We start from the raw sequence: 13299 nt of genomic DNA on the forward strand, positions 1-13299 counted from the left end.
AACACAAGACTTACCCCCAGCTGTGTCTAATTGATAAGATCAGCTATACAAAGCGTTGTCCTTCTCTTGTTAATCAAGGAGAGCAATGGTTTTTCTCTTAAGCATCTAAGATGCAGTTTTTTTTTTTTTCTAATTTTTCAAGGAGAGGATGTTTTTTCTTTTTCTCTTTGCTTTTTTTCAAAAAGAGAAGTTGGTGACAGCTGCTGAGTCTGGGCTTCTTGATGGCTGGTCATTTTGTGGTTCGAGAAGCGCTGGCACAGCATCGTTGTGGACATCAATAGAGATAATGCAGTGCAACCCCACAAACCTCGTCTTTCCCCGAAAGGAGGAGCATTTCCCCAAGTAGGTTCCTTGGAACATGAATCGCATGTGATGCTTTTGAAAAACAAAACTCCGTGGTCTAAACGGGTTTGAGGAATGTAACATAAGCTATACTTGGATATTCACAGTGTCCGTTATCATAGGAAGTCCTGCAGTAAGGGATCTTGTACTTTGTTTAAAACAATCTTTTTTTGATCACAGAACTCTTCTTGGCAGAACACCAATACATACAGGAGACAGTTTGACAAGTGCTGGTCTAGCCGCTTCCATATCTAGAGTCCTCCTGCTGGGGTGGGGTCAGATAGATGGGACCTTTGTTGACATCCCAAGAATTTCCCAGCCTGGGGTCCAACCAAACTCACCTTGCCAACCTGACGACACCTGAGTGGCAGCCTGACTAGGCTGGTTGGGAGCAGCTCTGCCATATGGGATGAGCTTCCAGACGTGTTTAACTCACGTGCGGGGACCAGGCAAGGCATGTGCAAGGATCAGGCTAGTTTCCGGAAGGTGTGTGTGCTGGGGAGACGCAGGAGGCATGGCTGAAGATCAGCTGGAGCCCGAGCACGCACACTTCTGGTTGTTATACTGAAGACTTGGGTTTATGGTAAGGGCGGGAGGGACCCACTCTAGTACAGACTAGGCCCTCTTGATAAACCCACAGGGTCAGCCTGCCTTCTGACTGGTGGGGACCTTCTGTTGGAGGAAGGATCCCAACTGAGATCTCTTCTTGGGGCCCACAAGGGAGGCTTGTTGGTCCTGAGTCCATCAAGTTGGCTCGAAAGGATAGATGAGGGACGTTTTCTGATCTTGTCTCTGTCTTTTTCCAGGGTGGAGGGTGGACTTTCCTTTCTGTGGGAGAAGTACGGTCCTGTGTAGTGTTTCGTGATGGGCTGTAGGCTGAGAAAAAGTTACTTCCTAAAAAGCACCGTGAGAATTCACTTTTCAAGTGTGATAGGATCCATCTCAGTTGACCTAAATTCCCATCGGAAGAAGCAGAACAGGGTCCCTGCTTCCTTGCCACCAGCCAGGCACATGTTCAAGACGCCACCTTTACCAACCCAACATTGGGTTCCTACCTGACCCCGATACTTCCTTAATGCCCCTGCTTTGTCTTCCTCTAGGAGCTCGTGGGCGAAGTTTTCAGAGAAACACTCAGCGAGGAGGAAGAGGAAGGCTTTCGGCTAGAAGGTACCAGAATCCCTTGCTCTTCCCCCAGGGAGCAATGAGGTAGGGAAGGGGCCATCTGGTCTACCGTGTGCCCATGTACCTTCTAGAAAGTCTGTAGACCAAGCAGAGGACAGGACTCTGACTCTCGTGGGGGGTGGGCTGAGGGGTGGGTGGGGGTAAGGAGCAGGAGGGATGTGTGGTGCTCCATGGGGCCGAGCCCAGGGTGGAGCCAGACTGCCGAGGGTCGCTGCCTGGCCCTGCTCTGTGTTAGCTGTGGAACCTTGGGCAGGTGGTTTTACCTCAGTTGCCCGTTGGGGGGTGATGTAGTAGCTACTCATGGGCTCCTCAAGCTGTGTTAGGCACATAGTCAACACTACAAAAAGGAGCTGTTACATGTCCCCATTTCTCCATTCCTGTCACTCACCTGGAGCACAAACGAGTACACCCCCACATACAAACACGCGCTGCTGGCCCCTCCCCTTCTCCTCTGAGCTCTCAGTCCTTCCTTCCTCACGGGGAAGCACTGTGTTGTAGAAAGATTTAGGACACTAGAGTAGAGTGCCGGCGGGCCACTGGAGTGCTAACTCTACCGGGGCAAGCCACGTCACCTTTCGGAGCCTTTGTTTCCATGTTTGCTGGGTGGGCAGGAGGCCTTTTCCCTGCCTGACTCCCTGAGCTGGTTCAAGGAACAAAGGGTATCTGAAAGCGCTTGCTAAGTGGGATAGCGTTTCCATTTTACACTCAGAGAAGAGGATCGCTGAACCGTGGCAGCCTTAGGATAGCGAGGACCTCTCTGCTGAGGTGAGGCCGGCAGCTGGCAGGAAAGCTGGGGGTCCAAGGGTCTCTCGGGGGGATCTAGGCCTTGGGGGTCCTGTGGGGCCCTGAGAGGAGAGCAGACAGTGTCAGGGGATCCTCAAGGGGAGCCTGGGCCGGACTTGAGGACTGTGGCCGCATCCGGCCTGAAGGCTGCTGTAAATGAAGACTTTCGGGCTCCGCCCCAGGCCTGCTGAATCCAGTCTGCTTTTAGTCTGCTCCCCAGGTGACTTGTATGCACATTACACTTTGAGAAGCCTCTGTTAAGAGATTCACTTAGTTGCTCAGGAGTTGGAGGCAGGCTGGGGACCCAGGTATCTATGAAACTATGCTCAAATACGAACAGGTCCTGAATCAAGGGGGAGGAGCCCCATGGGCGGAAGGCTTTGCCGGGCTGTGGGGTGTTTCCCTGGAGCGTGTTGTCTGCGGGTCTGGTGGCTGCACTCAGGGGCTTAGTGGCTTTGATTCTCATCATTTCCTGGCCCTCCCAAGCCTCAGCTGTCATCCTTGCCTCTGTGGAGAGATGCCAGCGCTGTGCCTAGAGAAGATCTGGGGAGTCAGGTAAAAGTTGCAGGCCCTGGGGATTGAGGTGACCCCAGATATTGATTATGTGGGCTTTAGCACTCGTTCCATTTATCTATTCATTTGCTCATTCACGTGGTAACTTTTTAGCAAGTTCATTCTCTGGTTCATCCATCCCTCCATCTATTCCATCCATCACCCACTCACTATCCATCCAGCCACCCGCCTGTGCGCTCATCTATCCATTCACCTACCTGTCACTTACTCATCATCTTCCCATCACCCACCCACCCAGTGATCCATGACCCATCACCCAACACTCATCCATTCATGTGTTGCTCCACCGATCACCTTCATCATCATCCTTCCATATATCGCCTCTTCATTCATCTCCCTACTCTGCTGTCACCCATCTATCAGCCAGCCAGCCCTTACCTATCACCTGGCTACCCACCTACAGCCAATCATCCTCTGCCCATCTATTCATCATCGGTCACTCATCCCTTAATCCATTTAACCGTCCTCCAATTATCATCCGTCTAACTCTCCATCTGTCTTTCTATCCATCATTTATTTATTTATTTTTAATTTTAAAATTTTTTTTTTTTTGTGAGGAAGATCGACCCTGAGCTAACATCTGCCAATCCTCCTCTTTTTTTTTTGCTGAGGAAGACTGGCCCTGGGCTAACATCCATGCCCATCTTCCTCCACTTTATATGGGACGCCACCACAGCATGGCCTGACAAGCGGTGCGTCGGTGCGCGCCCAGGATCCGAGCAGGCGAACCCCGGGCCGCCGCAGCAGAGCGCGCACACTTAACCGCTTGCGCCACCGGGCCGGCCCCCTATCCATCATTTATTGAGTCCCTGGTTACTGCCAAAAATGAGACACTTCTCTGTCCATTGATGCTCAGTCTGAAATCTTGTAATTGATTTCAAATGAGATGTCTTTCCCTGCAAACAGACATGAAATGACCTGCCCATGCAATCCACCTCCCTCTGATAGGGAGGGTCGCTTTGTTCAATGTCTGTGTTCAGAGCATGAGCCCTGTTGTAATGAAGTAGAAGGAACGCTGGCAAGGAGCCCCTCCCAGCTCCAGCAGTGACTTGCTGTGGCTCTGGCCAGGGTGCTCCCTCTCTGGGCCCCCTCGCCCTCTGTAACATGATGTGTGGGGACGTGGAGCTGGACTTGGTGGGTGCTCAGATGATGTGGGCATCTTGTAGAGAGGATGAACCGCTGTGGGCGGCACTTACAAACACTGGTTGACGGGTGGAGGATAAATATGAGATGCCCGAGGGTCCCAGCTCCTGTTGGGGACAGGGTGTGAGGTCGGTGGCACTCATTCTGACCCCCTGGGCCACCGTGTCAGGCTTTGAGGGCAGTCTGGGTGCCTTGCCAGTCACTGATGGTGTCCAGGCACATCGGTGCCACCACTGACGAGGGAGGGGTTGGGAGCCACTAGCCTGCCTCAGTGTCCTGACTGGAGGTTGGACTAGGTTGTTGGTGAAAAGAAGCTTTTCAGCCTCTTTCTTCAAACAAAAGCTTACACAGAGGCACAGAATGTAAACCAGTTAGATCAGGTTGCAGAAAGATACAGCACGTTATAGACAGTAGGTTATCTTGTGTGTAAAAAAGTACACTGAACGCTACTTAGATCATTGCCTATCTGGAGGCCTCGACAGACAAAAACAGGTCCTCTGGACATAGGAGGAGGGGACTCAAATTGGGCAGAGAGATCAAAGAGGACTGTAGTATTAACTGTAATCAATGTTTTAACTTTTATAAGAAGAATGTAATCTTATATTCCTTTGAGATGAAGGACTAATAACAGAATTGAAAAGTGAGAACAGTGAGTAAAGAAAGCAGTGAGAGTGGGGCTGCTCTGAGTTACATCTGGGCCTGCGAGGCCCTGAGACCCCTGGAGGGATGCTGGACCCAGTGGCCTGTCCGTGGTTCTCTGGCCACCCTTGGCGTCAAGGTCCGAGGTCGCCCACCCCAGGACGGCGGACGTGGCCGTGGACGCAGGCCACCACACGGCCAGGCCCGGTGAGGGCGAGTGCTGCCGAGTCCTGGCCGGAGACGCGTCCACCTGGCCTGGAGCTGGGGCTGCGGGCGTCCCTCCGTGCTACCGGCCAACGAGAACGAGCTGAAGCCTGAATCTCTCCTTTGTCTTCCTCTTGGCCAAGTTCATCGCCTCTTGGCGGACTGGAGGGCTGTTTAAGGGGGAAAAAGGGCCATCTGAGGCGCGAAGATAAAAAGAAGTCTTTTCGCCATCCCAGGAGAGGATGGCTTTAGCTCCTGCGTTGTTATGTAAAGCCGGCCCTAATCCTTAACTGGCCAGCTGGGAGCTCGCGGGATGGGGGATTAAGGCTGGGCTTGGAGCAGGGCTGGGGCTGCGGAGCTCCTTTTGAACTGGGGAGAGAACAAAGTAAACATCAAAAGTTCCACGCTCTGGGAGCTGGCTGGGCGTGGTGGGGGTGGGACACACGGCTGTAGTGGGGAGAAGTGGGGAGGGACCCTCTGCTGACCCAGCAGGGGTCTGAGGACAGGGGAGGCTCGGCCCCACGCTTCCCTCCAGCACCCACCTGACCTCCCCATCTCCCCAGTTGGGCAGGACGACAGGTGGTGGCAGCCCGTGGCTTGTGGTCCAAGGTGAAAACTGGTGCCAGGCCTGTTTGGCAGACTCGTGTCACCAAGTGGCCTCCAGGAAGCGCTGTGTCTGGCGGTATCCCCCCACCGGGGCACAGGCTGCAGCTTCTGCTCTGTGTCCATCGGAAGAGAGAGACCTAGAAATGGTCACAGGCCCCTTCTCTCCCAGTCCCGTCTCTCCCTCCCACCTAGCGCTGTCCCTGCCCCCGCCCGGCCTCTTGGCTCACTCCTGCCTTTCGCCCTCTGGCCTCTGCCCCCTGACCCTCCACAGCGTGTCTGTTTCTTGTCTTCCGACCTCTTTGCTTGGGGGTGAAAGCAGGCAGGGTGCAGCCTGCTTGGCATTTCCTGCGGAAGGCTGACTGCACAGAACCCAGTGCAGCCTGCAGTCCTGCCCCTCCTAAAGGAGCCTACAAGGCCACTGAAGTCAGGCAGCCCCTCCTGGGACCAGGCTCTCCCTCCAGGCTCCTGGGGCTGCCGCCAGGCAGGCCTCGCTCTGGTCCTGCCCAGGTTGGCCTGGCAGGGCCCGTGGAGCCCGAGGGTGCATGTCCCTGGAGTAGCTGGTCCTGCCAAGCAGGGCAATGGTGTCGGGACTGAGACCTGGGGGCGCCGAGCAGCCCCACTGGGAGCTCAGGGCCTGTCTTAATATGCATGGGCCCCGAACTCTGTCTTCCCTCGACCCCATCAGAGTCCACAAGAGTCACCCTCCTCCCTTTATTCTCACTTTCTGGGAATTTGCAAGTCAGACCCTACATCCAGCCTGGCTTTACCACAACTCCCTGTGTGACCTTGGGTGAGTCACTTAACTTCTCTGTGCTTCAGTTTCATAGCACTTCTTCCTCAGTGTTCCTGTGAAGATGGTGAGGTCATTTATGAAAGCCTAGAGCACAGCCCAGAGTAGTGCCCAATGTATGTGAGCTGTCGTGATTCGTGTTTCATGGGTCTATCTTTCTTGAAGAGGGGCCAACTGGTATTTGTAATTGTTTACTAGTCCAGATCAAAGGCCCATTGTCAAAGCTTCTTTAATCCTCTTAGAATCTCTGAATGTCTACTGCTTCTATTGTGTGACGTAGAGTCTGGCATACCATAAGTGCTCAATAAATACTTACCAGAAGAGTCAAGTCACTGAAGTCAGGCCACCCCCTCCCTCGGGCCGCCCAGCAGGTCCCGTATACCCCCTTGGAGCCCAGGCCGGTCCCTCCCCAGGTGTGAGATGTCAGCCATTCACAGAGGTGAGGAGCCCTCGGAAGCCTTTAGTCTCCTTCATTTGTGGTGGAAAACAGGCCCAGAGAGGGGACGTGACCTGTCCAACGTCTCACAGCAGACGAGAACAGAACTCAGGCCTCCAGTTCCTCCTCATTCAGCACGTATTTACTGAGTACCTGCTGCAGGTGTGGGGCTGCCTGGGCCTGGCTTCCCAGCCGTGGACACAGTGGGCGGGCCCTGCTGAGAGGGAGGCAGGAAGTGAATCAATAATCTGGGGAGTGAGCACGCGGGTTTCAGGTAGTGGTGCTCTGCGAAGAGGTGACACCCAGGGAAGGGTCGAGTGTGACAGGGCCTCTCTGGGGAGGTGACATTTCAGCTGAGATGCAGATGCCAGGAAGAAGCCGGCCATGGGAGGATGTGAAGGGAGAGCAGCCAGGAGGAGCGAGCAGAACCCCAGAGTAGAAGGAATTTGGGGTTCAGGGAAGAGCAGAAAGGAGGCCCGTGTGCAGGAGGAGATGTGGGGGACGCGGGTGGGCCAGCCAGCGAGGGTGGGACCACGCGCTTGGGTGGGATGCTGCTTTTGAAGAGAAACAGCTAGAAAGTGTTAGGGAGGTGAGTGCCAGATGCTGACTTCCATTTTAACGGGATGGTTGTGGCCTCTGGGAAGGATGGCTTATGCGGAGGGAGGAAGGAGGCAGAGCGAGAGGTGACGGAGGTGATGGCGGAGGGAGGAAGGAGGCAGAGCGAGAGGTGACGGAGGTGATGGCGGGGCTGGTGGGGAGCCGTGGGGCTGGGAGAAGTGGGCGGGTCTGGGGGGTGGGGGTGGATGAGGGGAAGAAAGGGATCCCAGACACACCTTTGACTTTGGCTTAAGGAACTGAAGAAATGGGGGGTGTCACTTCTGAGCTGAGGGTTTTGTCAGGTGACAATCAAGGTGCTCGATTTTGGACATGTTGCGCTCAAGATACCTGCGTGACATCCAGGTAGAGATGCCAAGGAGACAGCTGGACCCTGAGTCTGCGGTTCAGGGAGCAGTTCGGGGAGGGAGAGAGGCAGAGGGAGAGGGAGAGGGAGAGGACTTCGCAGACGGCTCCCCCGACGCCCGGGCGAGGCCGGTCAATCGGCGGGGCTGGCTGGGGGTGCCCTGGAAGTCGGGGAGGAAGGGAGTTCACTGGAGAGCAGCAGGGACCCCCAGACGGAGGGGCGGGCGGGCCGGAGCCCGCTGGCGTCCCTCCCTCAGTTCAGAGCCTGTCCTGCTGACCAGCGTCAGCCTCCGACTCCGCTCCACTGCAGTCCCCCGGCTGCCCGGTTTCAGCGGTGACAGCAGTTTCTCTCAAGTCTGTTCCTCATAAAGGCTCAGCTTGAACAGTGGAAACTCTGACTTGTGTCAGATACCGAGGAGGCTTTCGTAGTTTCAAGTAGCTCGGGGTTAGATTTTAAAAGTTGAATTTCATCACATGTTTTAACTTGGGCGGGGACGGGGGGAGGGTGGAAGGGACATGATATTTTTAGCCCAAAGAAGGCTTTTTTCCCTTCCCCTCTCCCTCTCCCGGTGTTTCCCCCTCTGTCCCTGAACAGATGTTTCGTCTCAATCCTATTCAAACCTCAGAGCAGAGTGGCCATCCACCGTGTACTCGGATGAGAAGAAAAGGCCAGAAGGCTATTTGTTGGGAAGGGTTTTTCTTTTTTCTCTTTTTTTTTCCTTTCCTCTTTCCCCTCAGTCACAACTGGTCCTTCAATAAAATCTACTTAGAGTAAAATGCAGCCCGGGGAGGCAGGGTTGTGGAGAAAAAGGCCCTGAGTGGCATTTCCGATCTCAGGAATGAGTAGACACCTGCTGGAGGAAACTGCCAGAAGCCACCCTAGAGAGGACTGCAGCGGGTGAATTATTGATTTGGTGATGGATGTTGTCTTTCCTGAGAAGCAGAGGCTCAGAGTGATGGATGGTTAAGTCAGGATTCTTTTGGTTCTTTTGGATACTCAACCCAAATTCGCTTAAGCTTTGGCTCATGAAATTGAAAAATCTTAGGGTAGATCTTGCCTAAAAAGGGCTGGCTGGACCCAAGAGCTCAGACCGTGTCCTCAACACATACACACTACTCACTCGCTCCCTCTCTCTCTCCCTCTCTCTCTCCCTCCCCATCATCTCTCCCGCCGCCGCCCTTTGGTTAGTCTCTCCTGCTACCCAACTCCAGGCATCCACATGCTGTGGGCTCAGCCACTGCAGCTGCAAGAGAGCTCCCGAGGCTCAATATTCTCGCAAAAGTTTGATTCTTACTTTCCTGGTCGAGGTGGATCTAGGTTTTGTGGGACTTGAAGTTTTTCCAATTTTAGGGGGTCTTCTTTAAGAAGAAGAATACACAATTGTTTTATAACTGTCAACCATATATATATATATATATATATCCCGCTAAACCTAAATAAATATATCCCCAACTCAACCTCCCTTTGGCTTGATTCCAGAAATGCCTGTGTTCACTCCAACACCACATGACACAAGGAGGGGACGTATGAGAAGTTAGAATGGAAAGAGACGGTGGTCTTAACCGATTGAGGATAAAATACCTGATATTGAAAGTGTCACAAAAACAACCAACCATGTGAACCATTGCTAGGGCCCATTCCAGCATGGGCGGGGCCTGTGCAAGTGAGGGGCCCATAGCTTCATTGGCTTCACGGTGACCTCTCCCTAGTACTGACTAGGACGGGCCCCAGTGGCCGTCAGGATGAGAGAAGCTGGGTGGGGTCTGGTGCTGGGTGTATCCCCGAGGCTGGAGTAGACTCAGCCTTCCATAAACTGCATGGATTGAGGTGGGGGCGGGGGGCCCGCCAAAGGAAAGCCAGATGCTATTATCAGGAGAAGGAGAATGGTTGCAGACAGGCAGGGACAGCTGTCAACTATTGTGGTAGGACAGAGAGGAGAGAACAGTGGCCGGGTAGTCAGGAAACTGGGATTTTAGTTCTTCTGTTTCTGCACCTTTTGGGTTCAAATCCTGGTTCCGCTACTTACTGTTGTTTCGTGATGATAGTGCACCTGCATAGAGCGTGCCGGGCATTGTGTGTTGGGGCTACAGGAGGAGGAGTCAATTAAATGAATCAGGATAATAGCGGTTATTACAGGCTCACTGTGCAAGGGAAGCCTAACCCAGCCATGAGGGCATTCTTCTCAGAGATGGTGAGGCTTAAGCCGCAGACCTGCAGGATGAGCGGGAGTTGGCGAGACTGAACGAGTGTTCTTGGCAGGGATAACAGCGTGGGAGCACGGCAGGGTCAAAAAATGAAAAGCAGTTCCGTGGAGAGGCTGGGCTGAGAGACAGCCGCGGGCAGATCATTTCAGCAGGGGAAGGGCTTGATCAAGTTTGCTTTTTAAGCTTAGTTTCCTCTTTTGTAAAATACAAACAGGAACACACCCCGCATGGTGTTAGGAAGTGGACTTAATGAAATAATATATGTACACACTAACTTCACCAGTGTCCCCAGTACAGCCCACTGCAGTGTGCGCTGACAAACACATTCGTGTATCTCTAGCACCCTCGCTCCCTAAGGAGAGCCTCCTGCAGATACTGCAAGAAACCATTTGGGCTGGAATGCACATATGATATCTTTCTCTTTTCACTGGCAGCAGATTACCCGCCTAATTATATTTGGCTAGGCTAATATTAAAATTCATCTGCATTCCCTCAGCAGCTGCTGTTGGAGGGCTGGGGAGTCAGAAACATCCTGGCAAGCCACCCTGGGACTAAAATATTTGCGGGAGATAATCTGTACGTGGACAATTGAGAAAGGCCTGTGGATGTGTTAGGGCGAGCGTCCAAGCTCCAGCCAGGAAGCTCTGGCTTGTGTTAAATTGTCTGCTGTATCAACAGAGAACTGGTCAGGTAACTGGGCTAAGAGAGGTGTCTGCTACGCCCTGGAGTGTTAGTCATTTCAGGCTTTTGGTGGGGCTGATTTAGTCATAACTGTGTTTCAAATTTGTCTCTTCTTCCAAAGTTTAATATCAACCAGGCCTTTCTGGATCGTGTTAAAACAAGCTGGCATTTGCCAGTATCATCCAGGGTTTGGATTTTAGCCAAATTTGGGATGCGGGAAAAGACTTGCCCCTTGTCAACCCTCCCCTCTCCCTTGCCAGTTCCCAGTCTCAGTCCCTCCAGAATTTCTGGTGTGTTTGTCGTGCGGCCTTCCTCGTGTCTCCCTGGGGGATTTGCTGCAGCCTCGCACGCTGCACTGGAATATCTGCTCTGTGCGCGTATGGTCCGTGCTGTATACTGTGGGCAGCCCGCGGCCGGTAGCCAGCAGGGTCCCAGCAATCAAGCAACTTACGTCCTGGCTGCGTGGATGTGGCAGGCTCCTGCGGGTCAATCGGAAGGTCCCAGATAGGACTGCACAGAATAAAGTGCTAGACTGAATGGGTTTAGACAGCACTCTGCTAGCAACAAACACCCTTGTGCAAATTAGAAGAGGGGGCCCCTCCTCCTGACACCTTTCTGCCATCTGTCAGAAAAATGTAAGCAATACACCATCCTGTGATGTCCAGCACGTGAACAGCGCCTCCTGGAGTTGTCCAGAGCACAGCCTGTGTCCCAGAGCCCGCCTCCCAGTGACCCCAAATGACCCTGACCCCAAGCCCAGGGGCAGAGCCTGAGGTGCCCATCCTGCTCAGGAGGGGGGGCTGCGGGAGGGTGGGTCTGTTTTATTTGACGGTCCTTCTTCTCGTGCTGTTTGGGTGGCGCCAGCTGTCAGTGGCTCCGGCTGGGTGGGCTGTGCCACCCTGCGCCCTGGGTCACTGCTATTTGCCAGGGTAAACAGTCCCGAGAAAGTGGCATGCTTCTCCCAGCTTGGAGTCCCAAGTGAGCCGGGGATGCTTCCCACTGGGCCCGGGGTGGGGGCATGGCAATGGGAGTCTAGACCCCTGATCAGAGTTGCCACCATTCAGGTCTTTGCCCCCTCTCCCCAGTCCTCCTCAAGCACTGTCTTCTTTCTCTGTCTTCCTCCCCACCCCTCCCTCTTTTTTCTAAACTGGGGGAGGGGAGAGGGAAGAGACTGTCTTTGATCTCAGCGGAGGAAAAAAGTCTGTTCTGTTCAGGCTTTTGGCTAACACAACAAACAGTGTTTAAAATTTAACTTTGCTTAATTAATTAGTAATTCTGTTTAATGCTGTCTGATCTCCCTCCAAAAGGTATTTTGAAGCTTGAGAAGGGAACATCAAAGGGAGCCGGGTGAAGATGGTCAAGTAATGCATTTAATCTGGCAGTTGCTGGGGGTGGAGAGATGCCAGGCTGGGAGCTAATGTGGGAGAGAACCATCATCTGGTAAACACAGCCCTCCGGCTCCTCGTGGCTGGGGTGTGAGGAGGGGCAGGGAGCAGCTTCCAAAGAGAAGGAGCTCCGTACGCTGCCCCAGGCTCATCTGGGCTGAGAACTGGTGTTAAGAAAGCAGAGTTGACATTTTCTTTCTTCCATGGCTACTGTGTAGGGTTGGGCAGGTTGTGTACTGCACAAGGGTTTCCAAGTAAGCAGGTGAGCAGCACGTGAAATCCGGCCTGCACCCTGCTTATCAAGTGTGTACCCTGGTGGGGGTGGAGGGCTGCATTTACCAAAGTGCAGTTCACAAACTCAGTAAAGGGCCAGGAGAGTACGTATTTTAGGCTTTGTGGGCCATATAGTCTCTGTTGTGACTAAAGTCTGCCATTGTAGAGTGAAGCAGCCACAGACGATGCGTATGAGCATAACTGTGTCCCAATAAAACTTTATTTACAAATACAGGTGGTGGGCCGGGTTTGGCTCACGGGGCAGTTTGCTGACCCCTGCTCTAGGCCACCCAAACATCCTTCAGAGGCCCGTGCAGGGCTCTGCCTCCTCCTCACTCTCTCCCTTCCCTTCCTTTTTCTCCTACCTTTCCCCCTGCTTTTCTTTCTTCTTTCAAATCAGCAGTATCTCCTGTTGTTACTGCGACTTGCAACTGAAGGGTGATCAGAGTCCCCTGAGATTACGCCCCCCAAAAACCAGCTCTGGGAAGAATATCACTGGGCTGAGCAATGGAAGAGAGAGAATGGGCTCGGGCCCTGGTGCCAAGCCGGTCTCGACAAAGTATCCTTCTCGCTGCCGGCTGGCTGGACCTGGGCAGCCAGCAGCGAGCACCGTTCACCCCTCTCCCAGCTGCCCGTGAACAGGGGGTCTGTTCTGCACAGGGATGGCTGGGGCCGGTGGCGGTTTGACATCGTTTGGTTTTGGAGGTGGATGTAGAAGCAGGGCCCCAGAGTGCCAGCCCCTGCCTCTGGCATTGGGGTCTGCGTGGCTTTCTGATCGATTATCTGCCGCCTCTCTGGCCATTGGGCAGGGGCAGTGAGAGGGTGAAAGGCCCTCTTTGTGGGGGCAAAGGAGTGCTGACTGTCCTCATGCCCAGCCCCACGCTGGGAAGGGGCCCCCTGTGGGCATCTGGGTGGTTTTCTGAGCTGAGATGGAATGAGGGACCCCCTGGTGAAGAGAGGACCATCCAGGCCACCCTGGTCTTTGGAGAAGACGTAGGAAGAGGGTGAGGGGTCGAGGGGGACGTTTTCCAGCTGCCTGGGAGAGGAGAAAGGAAGGGAGGCAGGGAGGACCTGAGGGAGGACAGGCTGTCCGCATG

At 53.8% G+C, this 13299-nt stretch overlaps 1 protein-coding gene across 1 annotated transcript in view; it reads left to right on the forward strand.

Annotated features, from left to right (window-relative positions):
* The window catches only part of NKD1 (NKD inhibitor of WNT signaling pathway 1), an 84548-nt gene that overhangs the window by 55716 nt on the left and 15533 nt on the right, over positions 1 to 13299 (forward strand). Inside the window, exon 4 of the mRNA XM_058527784.1 lies at positions 1443 to 1509. Coding sequence (XP_058383767.1) covers positions 1443 to 1509 — 67 coding nt within the window. The remainder of the gene's footprint in view (positions 1 to 1442; positions 1510 to 13299) is intronic.

The sequence above is a fragment of the Diceros bicornis genome, chromosome 32 (assembly GCF_020826845.1).
Source record: "Diceros bicornis minor isolate mBicDic1 chromosome 32, mDicBic1.mat.cur, whole genome shotgun sequence".
NCBI classification, from domain to species: domain Eukaryota; kingdom Metazoa; phylum Chordata; class Mammalia; order Perissodactyla; family Rhinocerotidae; genus Diceros; species Diceros bicornis.